This window comes from Muscardinus avellanarius (assembly GCF_963383645.1).
Source record: "Muscardinus avellanarius genome assembly, chromosome: 8".
Taxonomy (NCBI): domain Eukaryota; kingdom Metazoa; phylum Chordata; class Mammalia; order Rodentia; family Gliridae; genus Muscardinus; species Muscardinus avellanarius.
The window spans coordinates 2,347,518-2,368,919 of NC_137794.1; the positions used below are offsets into that span (position 1 = coordinate 2,347,518).

At 54.6% G+C, this 21,402-nt stretch overlaps 1 protein-coding gene across 2 annotated transcripts; it reads left to right on the forward strand.

Moving 5' to 3' along the window:
• Positions 1-3,367: 3,367 nt before the first annotated feature.
• TAF8 (TATA-box binding protein associated factor 8) lies at positions 3,368-16,794 on the forward strand (the record flags this gene model as incomplete). Of its 2 annotated transcripts, none has more annotated exons than XM_080700650.1 (8): positions 3,368-3,412; positions 4,643-4,799; positions 5,539-5,637; positions 5,901-5,963; positions 7,866-7,990; positions 9,734-9,881; positions 11,818-11,960; positions 16,651-16,794. In XM_080700650.1, the coding sequence occupies 8 exons, from the start codon at positions 3,368-3,370 to the stop codon at positions 16,792-16,794; spliced, it is 924 nt and encodes a 307-aa protein (XP_080556776.1). The 2 variants fall into 2 exon arrangements, with proteins under 2 accessions (XP_080556776.1, XP_080556777.1); XM_080700651.1 differs by having other exon boundaries at positions 4,655-4,799.
• Between the last annotated feature and the right edge of the window lie 4,608 nt (positions 16,795-21,402).

The following is a 21,402-nucleotide window of genomic DNA, read 5'->3' on the forward strand; positions in this document are numbered from 1 at the left end:
CAAAGATTGTCCAGGGTAACCATGCCATATTCATAATTTTACACATATTTGGAGGTAGACCCTCATTAATCAAGTTCAGCCTTCCTCCTCTCCTATCTTTCCATTCAAACTTTGCTAGTATTTCTGCTCCATTACCTGGAGTCCCTCTGGTATTCTCTGTGTTCCCTAGTTTGGGCATGTTAGAGGAAACATGTACCTTCTATCCCTGGGTTTAAAGGTGCAGGGAGTGCTTCCGGAAAGAGACAGGTGAAGGGGCAGTGGGGACAACTTTCTGGAATTAGCACGAATTCCAGGTTGAAATGGGTTTCCATGCCCATCGCTAGGGTATCCTTGGCCACCTGCAGTAACGGGACAGGGGTTGACAGCTCTTTGAAACTCAGAGGATTTAAAATTTAAATGCCTTCGCATGCAGGATAAACACACGTGCGGCTGGGCACGGAGAGAGAAACTTGGCAGGAACCCCAGAACATTCCCCGCCCCCCGCCTCTCTAAACTTCCTCTTGTGGTTTCTCGAAAGTACAACCTGTTCTCCACAGACAAGCTCTGCGCAGTCTGAACGCTCCTGCCCAGGTACCCCATCCCTTCCCTCTGCCCTTGGCCCCTGGGGCCCCTCCACACACACCCCTCTCTGAGCCCGGGGGGAAACCAAGCATCAGATGGGGGTGGAAGGCAGGACCCACGCACGTCCGCCCCTGGTGGGCTCACATCATGGGCGCCGGAGCCGCCTGCCCGAGGTTGGGTCACCCGGCGCTCTGGCTGCAGCAGGGGGAGGAGAGGCTGTGAGCTCCTGCACAGGGCGCCTGCCCCCAGTCCTGCGTCCACACCCGGGGCTGCCCTCTTGGAATCCTCAGGGTGCCGGCCACCGCTCTTCTCAACGACCCCACACCCCAGAGACGGCCTCACACCCATGCTGAGTTCTTCCTTGCATCTAACCTCTTATTCCTGTAGGGCTATTTACATCCCCCCCCCCCGCCCCGTTTTTTGCGGTACTGGGGTTGGAACCCAGGGACACTCTTACCTCCGAGCTACACCCCCAGCCCTATTTTTTATTTATTTTGAAACAGGGTCTCACTGAGTTGCAGAGGGCCTCACTAAGCAGCTGAGGCTGTCCGTGAACTGGGATCCTCCTGTTTCAGCCTCCTGAATGCTGGGATTACAAGCGCACCCACCACTCTCGGCTCCCCCTTCCTGTTCATGAGCAACCCTTAACAGGGGGAAATACAGCCCCTTCCTGTAGCTCTGCCCTACCCCCGGCCTGCCCCTGCCGGGGCTCTTTGTAAACAGTGTACACCCACGCTCAGCTAACTGCTTGCATCTTCTATGTGCCGCCCAAGGTTTTGTTTTGTACTGAAGCATTCTGCCTCTGAGCTACACTCCGACACCCCCCCCCCTTTTTGAAACAGGTCTCATTAATTGCTGGGGGTCTCACTAAGTTGCTGAGGCTGGCCTCGAACCTGCCATCTTAGCCTCCCAAGTACTGGGGACACAGGTGTGTGCCACTACGCTGGGTTAAGTAAGTTGGTTTTGTGTGTGCACGTGCATGTGGTACTGGGGACTGAATCCAGGGCCTGGCACATGGGAGACAAGTGCTCTGCCACTGGGCTAGGTGCTACGCTCTTTTTGAGACGGTGGTCACTAAACTGCCCAGGAATTTGTGATCCTCCTGCCTCCGCCTCTCCAATCCCTGGGACTCCAGGTGCCGGCTTCCATTCCCAGATCTGAGCGCTGCCGTTCAGTCCTTGTCCTCTCCTTAGTAATGTTACTTATCTTCTGTGCCAGTTTCCTTACCCAAAAATTGGAGATAGCGCTAGTGACGACCTCATGGGGCCATTAGAAGGGTTTAATCAGATGCCGCCCTTAACCCACCTTGCCTTGCGGAGCATGGATGGAGGTCCGGCTCAAGGACAAGCACGAGCCCCTGCTGGGGTGATCCGAGCCGTAAGCTCCAGGCTGGAGACCTCCGGCTTGCTTCCCAGGACGTCCCCAACACCCAGCGTTTGCAGGGACGGCGCAAAAGGTGCGAGACAAGCTCACGAAGTGTCAGTCATACCTCCAGGGAGCCCAGGTGAGAGCCCGCAGCACCTGCAGGGAGGCCGGGGGCCGCTCCCCGGGTCCCCAGGGCACGGGGTGGGGCAGAAGGCAGGGCTTGTCAGAGAAAACTGCCTGGCATGGGATGGGCAACACGCGGCTCTCCCGGCCCCACCAACTGGGGGGTCCTGAGACCCTGGCAACCTGCCCAGCATCTCTCCTTCCCAGACCCATCGGCCCCCTCCTCTTCTCCAGCCCAGCCAGGAGGAGAGCAGAGGCTGCTTCACCAGTGCAGCGGCCAACGCCGCGCTGCGGATCGGTTCTGGGATCGAGTGCCCGGAGCCTTCCCTCCGACCACGGCCGGGACCGCTCGGACTCCGGAGCCTGGAGCCCCCCCGCCCGCGCGCCCGGGGCTGCCCCCTGTGGACCGGGGCACCGGGTGGCCACGGCGATGCCGGCGCCCAGGCAGCGCGGCCACCTCCCCGACGACCCCGGAGGCTGGCGATCGCCACCTCCGCCCGCACCACCGGACCCGAGGGCGCGACCCCGCCCTGAGCCCACCTGGGGTCTCCGGCCTGGGCTGGGGCGACCCCAGGGAGGGCGCCCAGGTCTCGGCCCCACCTACCTGGGCAGGCAGCCCCGCCGCGCCGCGGACGCTCGCTGGGCCGGGGAGGCGCCCTCCCTCCCTCCATCCCGGGCCGGTGCCCGTGCCCGTGCCCGCCGCGTCGACCGAGCCCCAGCGGGGCAGGAAGTGGGCGGGGGGCGGAGGCGGGCGGGCGCCCTCCCCAGGAACTGAACCCAGGAACATTCTGCCTCCGAGCTATACTCTCAGCCCTACTACTACTACTTATTATTATTATTATTATTATTATTATTATTATTATTACTTAGGGTCCAGCTAAGTTGCAGAGGCCTCACTAAGCAGCTGAGGCTGGCTGCGGATCTGCGATCCTCCTGTCTCAGCCTCCCAAGTACTGGATTACACGCGTGCGCCACCGCGCTCGGCTTCTTTCTTTCTTTCACTGGGTCCCGCTAGGTTGCTGCGTCTCCCTCTGCTGCTTTGGCTGGCCTCGAACCTGCCATCCTCGGTCTCGGCCTCTCAAGTCCTGAGACTGCGTGTTTCTTTTAAATCCGTAAATCCGAGAGCACGCTTCCCCGGCCTATTCGCAAGCACACGGCAGGCCCCAAGAACGCCTGGCTCATAAAGGGTCCTCTGCGGCCCGCGACCCCAAGTCTACCGCCCGGTGCAATCCCTGGGGCGCGCGCAGCCCCGCCCCGCCCCGCCCCGGGACTACAAGTCCCATCGCGCCCCGCGCTGACGCACGTGACGCAGAGCAAGATGGCCGACACGGCGGCCGCGGCCGGGGCCGGCGGCTCCGGAACGGTAAGGGCGGGCGCCTCGGGGCGAAGCCCAGAGCGTTTGGGTATTCTGTAGCGTCCCCCTGCCCTGGGCAGCACGCTCACGCCCAGACACCCGCCCGCCGTGAGCTCCGAGCGAGGGAGGCCTCCCAGGCCTTCCGCGCCCCCCTCTTCCGCACTTGGCGACGGTCCCCTAAGTTGGTGGAGCTGTGTTCTGATTGGCTCGTTTACCGTCGAGGGGTGGGAACCCGGAACAGCTTCTGATTGGTCCGAAGAGGCAATTTTCACTTGGTTATTGGCCCGCTGAAGTTGGGAGGGATTCCCGTTTGAAAACAATTTCCCTTACGTTTCCGTGCGGTTATCCCCGTTCCTCCTCCGCATCACGCGTTATTGTTTTCATTTTCTTTGTTAATGAAATGTAGTTGGTGAATGGTTAATGAGATGGGAGGAACAAGAGAGAGGTTCTTTTTTTTTTTTACAGGAAGACTTATTCAACGCATTGTATGTTTCATATAGATAGATAATCTGCTAAAGCAGAATGTAAAAAAAAAAACAACTACTTTATCCTGTTAGAACGTTTTAGGTCTTTAGGTGAGCAGAAAGGTCGTCTGTGTATATTTATAGCACCCTGGGTGCTCAACTATACTCGCTTAGACAAGATCTTTAAGTCTGAACCCTAAGAATCATAAAGAAGTTCTGCGGGGCGCGGTGGCGCACGCGTGTAATCCCAGTACTTGGGAGGCTGAGACTGGAGGATCACGCAGCTTCGAAGTCAGCCTCAGCTACTTGGGCTCTCAGCAACTTAGACCCTGTTTCCAAATGAAATATAAAATAGGTCTGGGAGTGTAGCACAGAGGTAGAAGGCCCCTGGATTTCACTCCCAGCACCACACACACACACACACACACACACACACACACACACACAAAGAAGTACTTTAGCAAAACTACCTTGGCCTGCTATTGAGGATTTTTTTTTTTTTTCGGTACTGGGGATGGAACCCAGGGGGATTCTACCTCCGAACTATACCCCTACCCCTGTTTTTTATTCTTTATTTTGAAACAGGGTCTCACTGAGTTGCAAAGGGCCTCGGTAAGTAGCTGAGGCTGTCTGCAAACCGTGATCCTCCTGGCTCAGCCTCCCGAATCCTTGGTGACAAGTGTGCGCCTCTATGCCTGGTTCATTGAGGACGTTTGAACTGTGATGCGTGTAACGTCTGTGCTTTCTCCCCCTCCCGACCCCCTGCTGATCACAGCGAGCAGGAAGTAAGCAGTCCACTAACCCTGCGGATAACTACCACCTGGCGCGGAGGAGAACCCTGCAAGTGGTCGTGAGCTCCTTGCTTACAGAGGCAGGGTTTGAGAGTGCAGAGAAGGCGTCTGTGGAGACCCTGACGGAGATGCTGCAGAGCTGTGAGTACCAGGAAGCCCCAGGCATCTAGCTAGCCCAGCGTCAGTTCTGTGCCCTGCCTTTTGTGTTTTGTTTTGGGGGCTAGCAATTGAACCCAGGGGCATTCTACCTCTGAGCCACACCCCCAGACCTGTTTGATTTTGTATTTGGAGACAGGGTCTCGCTAAGTTGCGGAGTGTCTCACTAAGCTGCTGAGGCTGGCTTCAAACCCGCGATCCTCCTGTCTCCGCCTCCCGAGTACTGGGAATTAGAGGCGTGCGCCTCCGCGCCCAGCTAGTGCCCCGCATTTTGGTGATGTTAGAATTCAGGGGGAAATGCAGGCGCTTCGGTTTCCTCTCTGGTCAGTGGAGTCATCTGCACTTCACGGAGTCTCGAGGATGAATGAGCTGTATGTGTAAATACTCAGGTAGAAAGACTGTCAGTTCTTCAAGGTCTTGTTTTCTTTAGCTCTTTATTCTTTTGTTTGTTTTTGTTTGACTTTCTTTCTTTCTTTCTTTTGCGGTGCTGGGGATGGAACCCAGGGGCATTCTACCTCTGAGCTACACCCCCAGCCCTGTTTTTTTTAATTTATTTTGAAACAGGGTCTCACTGAGTTACAAAGGGCCTCACTAAGAAGCTGAGGCTGTCCGTGAACTGCGATCCTCCCGTCTCAGCCTCCCGAATGTGCGCCACCATGTCCAGCTCATGTTTAACTTTTTGAGAAGTGAAAATAAGAACCCAGTGCCCAATATTCCCTCCTAGACATCTCAGAGATCGGGAGGAGTGCCAAGTCGTATTGCGAGCACACAGCCAGGACCCAGCCCACGCTGTCGGATCTTGTGGTCACGCTGGTGGAGATGGGTGAGCATACTCCCCCGTTTCTGCGTCCTCCGTGCAGCGGAGCGAGGAGTCCCCGGAGCCGCGGCTCCGCTCAGTGTCCTTGGATGCCTCTGGCTTCTCCTGCTAGGCTTCAAGCGGGACAGCTATCGGGAGGGGCTCCTGAACCGCTCCGAGAGGCTCCCCTGCTGGGGATGCTGTTGGGGGCAGACAGGGTTGACTTGGGAGTCTCCTCCCGCCGGTGTCCGTGTCCAGTGGTCTGGGCAGTGATTTGCTTTGTCTCTCAGGTTTCAACGTGGACACTCTTCCTGCTTATGCGAAGCGGTCGCAGAGGATGGTCATCACTGCCCGTAAGTGACTTTGGACTGGGAGGCCCAGTAAGTGCTCAGCCGAGGCTTGTGGATGGAGGAGCCGTTGGCTAGGGCAGGGGTCAGACTGGTAGCTGTTTCCTTCTTCTGGTCTTTGGGGCCACCTACAATCTGATCTTTATCTGGGTGAGCAGGGTCAGGGTGCAGCACTCCCTCACCAGCACAAAAGCCTTCTCTGAGCTTAGCCGTGGCCCTTAGAACAGCACATGGGACTGCCTGAAAAACAGGAAGGCCCCCATACTTCCCCAAGGGTCGGTAAGCGGTCACCCAGGCGCCAAATGCCTGGCTTTGTAAATAAAGTTTAGAACACGGCTGTATTTTATTTATTTATTGATTGATTGATTGATTGGTATTGAGGATTGAATTCAGGGGTATTCTACCTCCAAGCTATACCTTCAGCCCTTTTTTATTTTATTTTAGTACTAGGGATTGAACCCAGGGGCACTCTACCTCTTAGATACACCCCCAGCCTTGTTTGTTTGTTTTTTTATTTTATTTTTTTATTTTTTTATTTTTTTGGTGGTACTGGGGATGGAACCCAGGGGCCTTCTACCTCTGGGCTACACTCCCAGACCTGTTTTATATTTTATTTGGAAACAGGGTCTCTTAAGCCAGCTGAAGCTGGCTTCGAACCTGCGAAATCCTCCTGTCTCAGCCTCCCAAGTGCGGGGATTACAAGCGTGCGCCACCACGCCCAGCTCTTATTTGTTTTTTTTTGTTTGTTTGTTTGTTTTGTCTTGTTTTTGCAGGTCTGGGGATGGAACCCAGGGGCATTTGACCTCCAAGCTACACCCCCTGCCCTATTTTTCTTTATTTTGAAACCAGGTCTCACTGAGTTGCAGAGGGCCTCACTAAGTAGCTGAGGCTGTCCGCGAACCACGATCCTCAGGTCTCAGCCTCTGGAATGCTGGGATTATGGGATTACAAGCGTGCGCCACCAAGCCTGGCTTGTTTGTTTTTTGAAACAGTGTCTCACTAGGTTGCTCCCTACATTGCTGAGGCTGTTCTTAAACTTGGATCCTCCTGTCTCAGTCTCCCAAGTACTGGCATTACAGCCATGTACCACCATGCCTGGCTGGCCCCATTTTATTTTGTATTTTGAAATAGGGTCTCTTAAATTGCTGGAGGGCTCACTAAGCTGCTGAGGCTGGCCTCAAACCTGTGATCCTCCTGACTCAGCCTCCCAAGTACTGGGATTCCAGGTGTGCAGCACCACTACCAGCAATGTTTGCTTGTTACCTGTGAGTATTTGGGTGGTATAATGGCTGAGTTTAGTTGTAACAGAAACCGTATGACCTGCAAAATCCAAAATGTTTACTGTGTGTCAGGCGTAGTCAGGCATACCTGTAATCCTAGTACTCCGTAGGCTGAGGCAGGAGGATTGCAAGTTCAAGACCAGCCATTTCCAGTCCCCTCTTGTACTTGTTAATTCCACAGGTACTTCCCAAAGCTCAGTGTATACCTTTGTTGTCAAGGACTCAGTGATGTCCGTGTGTGCGTGCTAGGATTGAACCCAAACTCCTGCTTGCTCAGCACATTCCTACCACTGAGCTATCCCACCAGCCCGTCTGGGTTCTGTGGAAAAAGCATTAGCAGCCCCTCTGACCACTTCCTGCTTCAGCGGGCTCTTCCGGCCAGCGCCTGGGTCCAGCCAGAGGCTGTGCGCAGGTGCTCACAGAAGGGAGGGCGGCCAGCAGGGCCGAGGGAGCGCTGGGGCTGGCCTTGCAAGGTCCCGAGGCCATCACAGGCCGCTTCCTGACGGGGGTGCAGAGTGCCTGCCAGCCAGAAGACGAGTCCAGTGAGAAAGGGAGGCTTTGGACAGAGACCATAATCTTTAGCAACCATGACCGTGGTGCGGAGTAACTAGTTCTGGTTCTGTTGCAGCTCCGGTGACCAATCAGCCAGTGACCCCTAAGGCCCTGACTGCGGGGCAGAACCGCCCCCACCCGCCGCACATCCCCAGCCATTTTCCTGAGTTCCCCGATCCTCACACCTACATCAAAACTCCGGTGAGTGAAGGAGGCGCCTAATTTTTATTTATTTAATTTTTTTTGCTGGTACTGGGGTTCCCAGAAACCCTTCTACCTCCGGGCTACACTCCCAGTACCTATTTTTATACTTTTTTGTTTGGAAACAGGGTCTCTTAAGCCAGCGCGGCTGGCTTCGAACCTGTGTGATCCTCCTGTCTCCGCCACCATGCCCGGCGGCTGAGGGTATATTTTTAAGGTGGAATGTCCCTGGATTCAGCCTCCGGTACCAGAAGGGGAAAAAAAAAAAAAAAAAGATTTCCCCTTCATTTAAAGCCCAGGAAGCTTGTAACTATTGGTGGAAACCTGTGGGTGCCTCCTCTTATGTTTTAAATTTGCTTTACTTCCTGGTGGAATAATCAGAGGCCTGGTTCAAGGAGCAGTCTGAGTACTCACAGCCTGCCGGGTGGAGAGGCCCCTCTAGAGATGTGCAGCGCCCTTCCCGTCATCACAGAACTCACGTTTTCACTCTCATTTGTCAGTTATTCAAAGAATTTTGCCAAAAACTTTTTTATTTAATTTCTGACTTTACTTTGCATCAGGATATCACTAAAAAAAAAAATCTTGCCAGGCGTGGTGGCGCACGCTTGTAATCCCAGCATTCGGGAGGCTGAGACAGGAGCATCATGGTTCAAAGACAGCCTCAGCTACTTAGTGAGGCCCTCTGCAACTCAGTGAGACCTGGTTTCAAAATAAAAAGAATAAAAACTAGGGCTGGGGGTGTAGCTCGGAGGTCAAATGCCCCTGGGCTCCATCCCCAGACCCGCAAAAATAAATAAATAAATAAACAAACAAACAAACGCGGCACTGACTTCACGTTCTGCTTAGATCTCGGTCATTTCTCACTCCATTACCAGCGAGCTCTTAACCAGGAGCAGAACGGCCCCGTTCCTATCATTTCGTTGGCAGCACTTAGGGAACGTCGTAAGCCTGTGTTCCTATTTGTGGTGCTCTGGTTGGACCCAGGCTGTTCCACCGCCAGCTGCACCCCGCCCTGTTTTATTTTGCGTCAGGATCTCACTGGGTTGCAGAAGCTGGCCGTGAGCCTGCGATCCTCCTGTCTCAGCCTCCCAGGTACTGGGATTCCAGATGCGCACCACCCCACCCGGCAGGCTGTATTTCTTGAGAGAATGTCTTGGGTCAGTGTGTCCTTGTGAGAGGGTTGATGTAGAGAGCAGGAGACCTACACATTCACCCTGGCAGCCTCCGGTACTGCAGGGTGTCATACCGACGAGCCGGCGGTGCCCTGGGGACTCCTACACTTCTATTCAGGATGTATCGCTTACCTCCAGACCAACTGTCATGGGAGGGGAACCAGGTCCGGGTCGGCTCGGTTGGAAATATTTGCAGTTTTCTAATGTTTAAGATTAAAAGGAAGGGGCTGGGCATGGTGGCGCACACTTGTAATCCTGGCGCTTGGGAGGCTGAGACAGGAGGATCGCACAGGTTCGAAACCAGCCTCAGCTACTGAGTGAGACCCAGTTTCCAAATAAAATATAAAATAGGTCTGGGAGTATAGTCTGGAGGTAGAAAGCCTCTGGGTTCCATCCCCAGTACCACCAAAAAAAAACTAAAAGGAAGCATCTGTGTGGTCACATCAGCCTCTCCCTACCTTTCACTGTGCCCAACACATCTGCTGGAAGTGAGGCTCACCGTGGGGCACCAGGGGCCGTCGGGTGCGGGAGCGACGCTGGCTCACCCTGGGGCCTTCGCGCTTCTCTCTAGACCTACCGGGAACCTGTGTCGGACTACCAGGTCCTGCGGGAGAAAGCCGCGTCCCAGAGGCGCGACGTGGAGCGCGCGCTCACCCGCTTCATGGCCAAGACCGGCGAGACCCAGAGTCTTTTCAAAGATGACGTCAGCACGTTCCCGCGTGAGCACTGCCCTCCCTGCCCGCCTGCTTTGCCCTCTGACATAGCCACACTCGCCTTCCTCTGGCCGGGTGGGAGTGAGTGAGGGTCTGTGGTCCCCTCAGAGGCAGCTGCGTCTGCGGACTGTTGGCTCCTTTCTCCACGTCCTAAGACCTGCCCCTAATTGATGAGTCCCAAACAGAGATGGCCTCCGCGGGGCTGTGCGAGGCACACTGAGCAGCCTCGAGGTACCAGAGAGGCCAATAGGGAGCGATGGCGCCCCAAGTAGGAGGAGCGCCGGAAGCCATGTGTGGTTGCGCATGCTTGTAATCCCAGTACTTGGGAGGCTGAGACAGGAGGGTCCCGGTTTGCGGCCACCTGCCACGACTTAGTGAGGGCCTCCGCAACTTAGTGAGGTGCTGCTTCAAAATAAAGAATAAGCTGGGCGTGATGGCACAGGCTGGTAAGCCCCACGCTTGGGAGGCTGAGACAGGAGGATCGCACAGGTTCAAAGCCGGCCTCAGTTACTAAAGGCTCTCAGAAACTTAGTGAGACCCTGTTCTAAATAAAATATAAAAGAGGTTTGGAATATAGCCTGGAGGTAGAAAGCCCCTGGGTTCCCCCCCCCCAGTACCACCAAAAAATAAAAAATTAAAAAAAATAAAGAATAAAAAATAGGGCTAGGGTGTAGCTCAGAAGATGCCAGCCGGGCGTGGTGGCGCACGCTTGTCATCCCCGCGCTTGGGAGGCTGAGACAGGAGGATCGCACAGGTTTGAAGCCAGCCTCAGCTACTTAGTGAGGCTCTCATCAACTTAGTGAGACCCTGTTTCCAAATAAAATATAAAATAGGTCTGGGAGTATAGCCCGGAGGTAGAAAGCCTTTGGGTTCCACCCCCAGTACCACCAAAAAAAAAAGAAAGAAAAAAATTTATTGTGTGTGTGTGTGTGTGTGTGTGTGTGTGTGTGTGTGTGTGTAATAGGTAGATACTGGTGATTGAACCCAGAAGGTCTCACTCGCTTCACTAAACTGCTGAGGCTGTCCTTGAACCTGTGATCCTCCAGTCTCAGCCTTTCAAGTGCTAGAATTACGAGTGTGTGCCACCACACCTGGCTTTAATTAATTATTATTATTTTTAAATTAAAAATTTTCCTTTATTCTTAATGCTTTTTGGGAGAACTGAAACTAGTCTTATGTACCAGATCTATTATAGTTCTTGTTGTTTTTTTTAGTGTGTGTGTGTGTGTGTGTGTGTGTGTGTGTGTGTGTGTGTGTGTGTTACTGGGGACGGAACCCAGGGGCATTATACCTCTGAGCTACATCCCCAGCCTGATTTTTTATTCATTATTTTGAAACAGGGTCTCACTGAGTTGCAGAGGGCCTCGCTAAGTAGCTGAGGCTGACTGTGAACTTGGATCCTCCTGTTTCAGCCTCCCGAGTACTGGGATTATAAGTGTGTGCCACTACTCAGCTCAGACATGCAAAGCTCCCAAATTTAGCCTTTGGACTTAAGTCCTTCTGGCTGGAAAGCGCAGTGCCCGCTGCAGCAGCGAGGCTGCAGAGGGCTTACTGGCCTTGGGCATGAGGTCATCAGGTAGTGCTCGTTGGCATTCTCTCTGGCTCCCACGCTCTGATCTAGTTGCACGTGCTGAAAATGGGCTCTGAAGTCTAACGGCTTCGAAGACCACCCTGCCATTTCCTGTGGGCTTGAGGAGGTCACTCGGCCTCTGTTAGCCTCAGGCTCCTCGCCTGTCGCGGGGACGATGCTGGTGCCTATCTGCAGGATGGCACAGGATTAGAGGTGGCACGGGCAAGGCCCGTCGGACACTGGCTGCCGGCTGCTCAGTGCTCGCGCGCGTGCGCCAGCGTTGTTTTCGGGTGCCGCTCGCTGGTTGGCAGCGAGGCTCTGGGGCGCTCAGGGACTCCTGACGGTGGACCTGCCTCTCTTCCAATTCCGCAGTGATTGCTGCCAGGCCTTTCACCATCCCCTACCTGACCGCTCTCCTCCCGTCGGAGCTGGAGGTGCAGCAGATGGAGGAGACGGACTCCTCGGAGCAGGACGAGCAGACGGACACAGAGAACCTCGCTCTCCACCTCAGCGCGGTGGGTCCCCCCCCCCCGCCACGCCCTTTGCCCCGGGAACTGGGCACGACCCGGCCCGCGCTCTGGATGTATGCTAGGGCCTTTCGTGATGGTCCAGGTGTGCCCGGATGTCCGGCTTGAGAGCCGCGTCTGTGTCCTGGGCTTCACTCATTCACCCAGCGGATACTGGGTGAGCACCTCCAGGGCGGACGGGACGCCAGTGGGGAGACGGGAAGCGGGGAGGGGTGGCGTGCGGCCCCGAAAGCGGCAGTCATGACCGGAGGGGCAGGTGGGGTGTCAGGGGAGGTGTGCGGGGGGAGCGCACAGGCGGGGCTGCCCTCAGCCCCAGGGAGGCCTGCGGTGGGACGGCGTGGGCCGTCAGGGTGCAGGTGGATTCGTGTTAAGGACACAGGCGGTGATGTCGGGTGGAGACTTGGGGCCACAGTTGGGTTTGAGGAGCGTTTGAGGAGGCGTCAGCGTGTGGGTGGTGTTTAAACCCTGACAGTGATGAGCTCTTTCCAGATGGGAGTGAGGATTAAAAAGAGGACAGGTGGTACTTGGGAGGCTGCGACAGGAGGATCGCGGGTTCAAGGCCAGCTCAGCAACTTGGCGACACCCTCAGCAAGTTGCAGACCTTGTTTCAAAGTAAAAAGGTTTGGGAAGCCGGGCGTGGTGGCGCACGCTTGTAATCCCAGTGCTTGAGAGGCTGAGACAGGAGGATCGCGCAGGTTCGAAGCCAGCCTCAGCTACGTAGGCTCTCAGCAACTTAGACCATTTCCAAATAAAATATAAAATAGGTCTGGGAGTGTAGCCTGGAGGTAGAAAGCCCCTGGGTTCAGTGTAGGGCCAGAGAGAGAGGAGACACGCACCCGTCAAGCCGTGGGGCTCTCCTGCTCACAGGTGAACGGGAGCAAAGGAAGCAGCCAGGAGGCCGAGAAGGCTCAGCCAGAGGTGGGAGGAGAGCGGGGAGCCCAAGGGGAGAGGGCTTCAAGGAGAGAGTCGCCGTCGCCGCAGGCCTGCGGGTCTGACCACCCGGCCGGCAGCACAGATGTGCTCCCTGGCTTGGTAGGAGTCCTCTCCATCGTGGTGAGAGCAGAGCCTCGTTGAGTCCCCGAGAATGGGAGGAGAGCTGGAGTGAGCGTTACAGGCTTTACTGTCCACTCTAGTAGCCACTGGCCACGTGTGGCCCTTCAGTTAGGTGAAATGAAGCCAAAACCCGTATCTTTTTTTTTTTTTTTTTTTTTTTTTTGGTGGAACTGGGGTTGGGACCCAGGGACACTCTACCTCGTACTATACCTCCAGCCCTGTTTTTATTTTTTTATTTTTTGGGGGTCTGGGGATGGAACCCAGGGGCATTCGACCTCCGAGCTACACCCCTTGTTCTATTTTTTATTCTTTATCTTGAAACAGGGTCTCACTGAGTTGCAGAGGGCCTCACTAAGTAGCTGAGGCTGGCTGTGAACCGTGATCCTCAAGTCTCAGCCTCCGGTCTCAGCCTCCTGAATGCTGGGATTACAAGCGTGAGCCACCACGCCCAGCTGTATTTTTATTTTTTTGAAACGGTCTCACTAGATTGCAAAGAGCCTCACTAAATTGCTGGCTGTGAACCTGCAATCCTGTGTCTCCGCTTCCCGAGTACGGGGATTACAAGCATGTGCCACCACACCCAGCTGCTTCTCACCCATTTGCACCAGCTGCCTCCTGCAGGCAATCCACACGTCCAGCTGAACGCTGCCTCTTTTGTGAAGACTGTCCTAGCTTCTCTCAGGAAATATTTGCAGTGCACCTAATACGTGCCAGGTGCTCGTCCAGCTGCTCGGGACCGAGCAGTGAGCCAAGCAGCACTTGCCCCCCAGGAGCCTTGCCTGGCAGTGTGAGCCCAAAAACACACACGGAGGTGAGCGGGCGTCGCACAGCATGTCCAGACGACAGTGCCACAGCAGGAGCCTCCAGGGCGGGGCGTCCGCCTCAAGTGGGCTGCTCAGGCGGGCCCCCGAAGGCCGGAGGGCGGGCTGCGGGCCGGCCTCGGCAGCTTCAGGAAGAGCTGCGTGAGGTGGTAGTCAGGAAGCTGTGGGGCAGAGGAGGCTGTTTCTCAACTTCTTTGTGGCACTGGAGATTGAACCCAGGGGCATTCTACCTCCAAGCTACATCCCCAGCCCTTTTTTTTTTCTTTTTTTTAATGGAAACAGGATCTCGCTAGATTGGTGAAAGTTTCACTATTTGCTGAGACTGTCCTCAAACCTCTGATCCTCCTGTCTCAGCCTCCCAAGCACTGGGATTATAAGTCTGTGCCGCTATGCCCGGCTCCATTTCTCAACTTCTAAAAGTGTCAGTCTGGTTGCCATGGTGGAGTGGACAGGAGAGGGGTTACTAGGAAGCTGCTGGGTGGCCCAGGTGGCAGGCAGCGGTACATCCCACCGGGTGGCCGCAGCAGAGGTGGGTGTGGGAAGGATGTCCTGTCTTAGCATACTGTATGTGGACTTCTGAGAAAGAAACAGGTCTGCAGTGTCCCCGGCTTGGACCGCTGGAAGGATGGTGTCGCCATCAGCTGCAGAGGACCAGGAAGAGCAGCGGGGCTCAGGGAAGGCGGGCGAGCTGGACGGGCCATGGGACTGGTGCTGTCACCCAGAGCGGGCGGCTTCGTTAGCGCTTGGGCCCAGGCTCAGTCTGGCCTTTGCAGGCTCAAGGAGCTCCTGCCAGAACCTTCTTTGAGAAGTCTCTGGGTCGATCCCCAGCCCCATGTCAAGGAGGCCTGTCCCTGAAGGAGACAGTGGCGATTCCACAAGCTCTGGCAGGGGGAGAAGCCGTGGCCCTGCTCCTGTGGGACCTGGGGACTGAATGGCGGGCCCTTCATCACCCAGCCTGATCCCAGGGCCTGCCCTCAGACCTCTGCCGGTCACCTCCACACCAAGGCACGCCTGGGCTTAGGGTGCCTGTCCGCCAGCTTGTCTATGGGCACTGGGATGGACCAGGGGAATATACTCCAGAGACAACCAGCCCTTTTTCCTTGCTTGCTTGCTCCTTACCCGAGGCCAGCTGTCGCCTGCTAGTTTTGTGCCCTGCCGTCTGCATTGACAGCGCCTCTTCTGGTGGGTCAGGCCTCTTGCCTCCAGTTGGAGTGCCAGTGACCTCCCCGCCTGGCCGCACCCTTGGTGTCGGCAGGGGGCGCCACCCGCCCAGCTCTGGCCACAGGCCTGAGCTTCCAGATGAAGGTTTCTGTGCCTCCTTCACTTGTAGCCTCTGCTCACGTTTAAGATTATGCAGAACACATGGGCGTGGTGGCACGTGCCTGTCCCCCCAGTACTTTGGAGGCTGAGATAGGAGGATCACAGATTTGTGGCCAGCCTCAGCAACTTGGTGAGACCCTGTTTCAAAATAAAAGGATAAGATTAGGCTGGAGGTGTGTGTATCTCTGAGGTAGAATGCCCCCTGGGTTCCTCCCCAGTACCACCCCCCAGTTTGTTTGTTTTTTATGTTAGCTGGGCATGGTAGTGCATATCTGTAATCCTAGTACATTGGAAGTGGAGACAGGAGGATTGTAGGTTCGAGGACAGTCTAAGCAATATAGGGAGACTCAGCACCCTAGTAAGACCCTACTTCAAAGCAAAAAATAAAATAGCACTTGGGGGTGTAGATTAGGGGTAGAATGGTCCTGAGTTCAATTTTCAGTACCACCAAAAAAATAATAATAATAATTTAATGTATTGCCTTTTTTTTTTTCGTGCGCAGTTACTATTTTTGAAAACATTTGATTGGTAACATACTGAATATATATTAACTGAACATTTCTTCAAAATCACATTTTCCGAGCCAGGCGTGGTTGCGCACACTTGTAATCCTAGCATTTGTGATACTGAGACAGGAGGATCACAGTTCAAAGACAGCCTCAGCTCCTACTTAGTGAGGCCCTTTGGAACTCAGTGAGACCCTGTTTCAAAATAAAGAATAAAAAAACAGTGCTGGAGGTGTAGCTTGGAGGTAGAATGCCCCGGGTTCCATCCCCAATACCGCCAAAAAAAAAAAAAAAATCACATTTTCCAGCCAGGTATGGTGGCACGTGCTTATAATCCTAGTACTGGGCAGGCTGAGACAGGAGGATTACAGGCTCAAGGACAGCCTCAGCAAGTAGTGAGACTCTTATCAACCAAGCAAAATCCTACTTCAAGCTGGGCGTGGTGGCACACGCTTGTAATCGCATTCAGGAGGCTGAGACCAGAGGATCGCGGTTCGCGGACAGCCTCAGCTACTTAGTGAGGCCCTCTGCAACTCAGTGAGACCCTGTTTCAAAGTAAAGAATAAAATAGGGCAGGGAGTGTAGCTCAGAGATCGAATGCCCCTGGGTTCCACCCCCAGTACCACAAAAAATCAAAATAGGACTGGGAGGATGGAACTTGGAGGTAGAATGCCCCTGAGCTGTTTCTAGTACCACAAAAGAAAGCAAATGTGGCCCTATCTCCCTGCCCCTGCGGGCCCCCACCGCTCCGCACGCGGTCCCCACGGTCTCGCGTGGCTCAGGACCTGCCGTGTGCTCTGGTGTCCGAGCAGACGGCCTCCTGCCCAGCGTCCGGCGCAGAGCTAAGAGCTCGGAAGCCGGTGGCTCTCGGGCCTCTGGTTTCCCGGCGAGAGCGCCGCCAGTGGCATCTGCCATCACGGGCACAGTCTCTTTCCTTACACTCTCGGTGTTGTGCTTTATTCTGGCTCCTGCTCAAAGGAGGACTCTGGCGCTGAGAAGGAGAACACGTCTGTCCTGCAGCAGAACCCCTCCCTGTCGGGCAGCCGCAACGGGGAGGAGAGCGTCATCGACAACCCCTACCTGCGGCCCGTCAAGAAACCCAAGATCCGCAGGAAGAAGTGAGTGGGAGCCGTGCGGAGAGCCGCTCGGCCGCGGATCTGGTTCTGCTCCTGGGCGGGGAGGAGGCTCCCGGTGGGTTTGGAAGAGCGATTAGGTCCCTTGCGGTTCCGCAGAGCCTGAGAGCCAGGGAGGCCCCCCCAGGAGCAGTCCGCGCCCCGCCAGGCGCTCCATGGCTCTCCTCCTTCCCAGGTCCCTCTCGTGAGCTGAGAAAGAAGCCCGGTGTGTGCAGGGACGCGGATCCCACCCTCCTGGCCGGGGCCACGCTGGAGGGAAGGAGGAGGGTGACCGCTGTGGCTGAGCTGTGCTGCAGGGTGTGGTCGTCACGATTTTAGTTGCAACCATGTATTAAGTTTACCTCTTTTCCCTGGATGCTTAAGGAAGGAATGGCGGTGATAAGGAGGCCTTTGTCCCCGGCTGCGCCTTGTGTGGGGTGTGGCCGCCGCTGCTGACGTCACTTAGTGTCCCAGGACTTGATTCTTTTGAAACCTGGAGCACCAGGGAGGACGGCAGGAAAGGAAGGGTCCTTGGCCGCTTCGCGCGTTGCCTGGTGTGTACTGCAGGATCTGCGCCCCTCGTACTGATTCGCAAGCCGTTAGGGCACCGGTTTTTCTTTCCCTCCTCGCCTGGGCTGCCAGCGCTCCGTGGGCTGCGGAAGGTAACTGTACCTCCTCGCCAAGGGATGGCAGGGGCCAGGGCCCGGAGCAGAGTTAACGTGGAGAGGGGCAGGTCAGGGCGGCTCTGATTCTCTGGCCAGCGTTTGATTAAAGCTTCCCAAAGCCGGGCCCTCCTGAGACATCTGTCACCCATCACCCCTCTGTCCAATGTATGCCTGGAAACGAAGAGCCCCACACCTTCTGGAAAGAAGGACCTCCCCTGACGGGAGCCCAGAACATCTGAGAAGCCTTAGGTTTAAACACTAGCAAAGGGTTTAGCGGGTCTGGGTAGGGTTTAGCGGGCTAGGCGTGGCCTTGGGTTTTGAAAGCTGAGGTTTGTCTGCTGGAAGGCTGGCTGGTTAGAAAGGAGGCCACGGTCCGCCCAGTGGCAGAGGCAGCCGGAGGCCAGGTGAGCGGAGCAGCTCTCCAAGAAGCAGGTCCGCGTCTGGTCAGCTTGTTGCCTTCTGGAAGAGGCTTCCTCCTTGATGCGCCCTACGAACCAAAAAGCACGCTTTTAAGGAAGACGCTACGCCATCTGAAAGTATTCTGCTGGTCTTGGAAAGAAGAGGCTTTAAAACCAAAGCCGAGCCGGGCGTGGTGGTGACAGCTGTAATCCCAGGGCTTGGGAGGCGGAGACAGGAAGATGGCAGGTTCATAGCCAGCCTCTGCAACTTAGTGAGGCCCTCTGCAACTTAGTGAGACCCTGCTTCAAACTGAAGTAGGGCTGGCTGGAAGTGTAGCTTGGAGATAGAATTCCCCTGGGTTCAATCCCCAGTACTACCAACCAAAAAAAAAAAAAATTAAGGAAGAAAAATAGCATTAACACCTGACAGTATCGGGGACAAGTTGCTCCCTGGGTTAGAATTCAAAAGCCTGTAGTTAGCTTAACCCCCACTCATTTCCACAGACATTTTTTTCCTTTTTTTTTTCCTTTTTTTGAGGTGTTGGGTGGAGCCCAGGCCTCGAGCGTTCTAGGCAGGTACCCTAAGACCGAGCCCCTCGCAGCCCAGTCAGCTCACCGCTCCGCTGGTGGACCTGGAAGCCCCTGCCCCTGGGCAGTGTGGCTGAGGCTGTGGTGCCTCCGGCCTCCTGTGGCCTCGCTGTTCTCCGGGGCGTTCGGCCCCTTTACCTGGAAGGAGAAAGCCGCTTGTCGGGAGCTGAAGAGAAAGCGGCAGGGAGAACATGGCGCCCTGGCTGGACCTTGTAGGAGCACTTCAGGTCTGTAGCCACCTGAAACTCCGCGGCCAGAAGCGGACAGGACTTCCGGGGACCCCGGGGCTTGTGACCACGCGTGGCAGCTCTTGGCCCGGTGTGTTGAAATGCAGCCCGCGGCCCAGGCTCGGCCTGGCGCCCGCCTGCCACCCGCCCTTGTGCTGATGTGGGGTGCGGGCTGCAGAAGGGGCGCTGCTGCCGTGCTGTGGTTCTGTTCTGGACGAGACCCTGGGAAACGAGCAGACAGCCGGAGGCATGTCCCCGCTGCCGCTGCTGAGTAGAGGCCGCGTCATTCTCAATGTATACTTAAAGATTTCTATTTTTTTTTTATAATTTGGAGGGTCTTAGAGGGTAAAAGTAGCAAACAGAGCCTGATGAAAATTGTGATATATGAAAGGCCCACAATAAAGATTCCTAATAAAGACTTTGTAAATACAGAACTATAAGCTTTGGGATTTCTTTATGTGTTCAGAAATTATAACTGTGTAAAGCTGTCTACAGATAAGTAGGCTTGCCCCTTCTTTTTTTTTTTTTTTTTGTGTGTGTGTGTGTGGTACTGGGGTTCCTGGAAGCCCTTCTACCTCCAGGCTACAATCCCAGACCTATTTTATATACTTTTTTTTATTTTTGGAAACAGGGTCTCTTAAGCCAGCGTGGCTGGCTTCGAACCTGCGCGATCCTCCTGTCTCCGCCTCCCAAGCGCGGGGATGACAAGCGTGCGCCACCACGCCCGGCTAGGCTTGCCCCTTCTGTTGGACCCAGTGCCTTGAGGACGTTTATATTGACGGGGAGTATGTGAGCCCTCCGTGCCCCTCACCTCTTCCACACTGCCGGTTTTATCTACTCCCCCCACTCCTTTTCCTCACTCTTTGTTCCTGGGGTGGCTGGTTGGGTGGTTGGTGGTTGGCGGTGCTGGGGATTAACACCAAGGCTCATGCAAACGGTGCGCGGACCCTGTGGCTGGCGAATTCCTAGCCAGGCGTGGAGACGCACGCCTGTGATCCCAGGACTTGGAGGCTGAGGCCGGGGGATCGCAGACTGGAAGACAACCTCAGCAAGAAGCGTGGCTCTGACCAACCTAGGAGACCCTGTTTCAGAATAAAAACCAAACGGGAGTGGGAGCAGCGCAGGGTAGAATGTCCCGGGTCCAGTCCTCGGCACCACAAAGGAGAAGGAAAAGCGGGTTCCAGATGTGTCGTTGAGTCTGAAAGTGCGTCAGTATGCATCTCTGATAGATTTTTTTATTTTCACTTTGAAATAATTACAGATTCACAGGATATTACAGGGAAATCTACAGAGAGGTCCTGTACACCAGTCACCCAGGTTCTCCCAGCAGTAGTAGCTCATATAACTAGTGCTGAATCAAGCCAGGACCTTGCCTTGGTACCATCCACAGAGCTCATTCAGACTCCAGTGTTGTGTGTGGTTATGTGTTTGTAATTCTGTGCCCAGATTTTTGTAACCACCACAAAACACAGAATAATTATATCACCACAATTTATCTCTCCCTCTCTCCCTCCCTTCTTCCCTCCCTCCCTCCCTTCCTTCCTTCTTTTCTTTTCTTTTTTTTTTTTTTTTTTTTTGTGGTACTGGGGATGGAACCCGGGGGCATTCTACTTCAGAACTACATCCCCAGCCCTACTTTTTATTCTTTATTTTAACCCAGGGGCATTTGACCTCTGAGCTACACCTCCTGCCCTACTTTTTATTCTTTTTTTATTTTTTGAAACAGGGTCTCACTAAGTTGCGGAGGGCCTCATTAAATAGCTGAGGCTATCCTAGAACCGCGATCCTCCTGTCTCAGCCTCCCGAATGCTGGGATTACAAGCGTGCGCCACCACGCCTGGCTTTTATTCTTTATTTTGAAATAGGGTCTTACTGAGTTGCAGAGGGCCTCACTAAGTAACTGAGGCTGGCTTTGAACCTGAGATCCTCCTGTCTCAGCCTCCCAAATGTTAGGATTACAAGTATGCGTTACCATGCCTGGCTTATTTTTTTATTTTGAAACAGGGTCTCACAAAACTGCAGAGAGCCTAAGTTCCTGAGGCTAGCCATGAACCTGCAATCCTCCTGTCTTAGCCTTCCAAGTACTGGGATTGAGCCACCATACCTGGCTTATCTCCCTCATCATAGCCACATTCCTCTCTCTCCCCCATCCTTAACTCCTAGCAATGTCTACTCTGTTGTCCATCTCTGTAATTTTATTTAAAGAATGTTGTATAGCCCAGGTGTGGTGGTACATGTTTGTAATCCCAGTACTTGGGAGGCTGAGACAGGAAGATAGCAGGTTTACGGCCTGCCTTAGATACTTAGGGCCCTCCACAATTGTTTCAAAAATAAAGAATAAGAAATAGGGCTGGGAGTGTAGCTTGGAGGTAGAATGCCCCTGGGTTCAATTTTCCAGTACTTCAAAATAACAATAATAAGCCGGGCGTGGTGGCACACGCTTGTAATCCCCGTGCTTGGGAGGCTGAGACAGGAGGATTGTGCAGGTTCGAAGCCAGCCTCAGCTACTTAGTGAGCTCTCAGCAACTTAGTGAGACCCTGTTTCCAAATAAAATATAAAAATATGTCTGGGAGTATAGCCCAGAGGTAGAAAGCTTCTGGTTTCCACCCCAAGTACCACAAAAAAAATAACAATAATAGTAATAGTAATGTTTCATAAGGGTAGGTGTGACGGGGACGCTCCTGTAATCCCAGCACTCGGGAGGCTGAGACAGGAGGATCATGGTTCATGAGCAGCTTC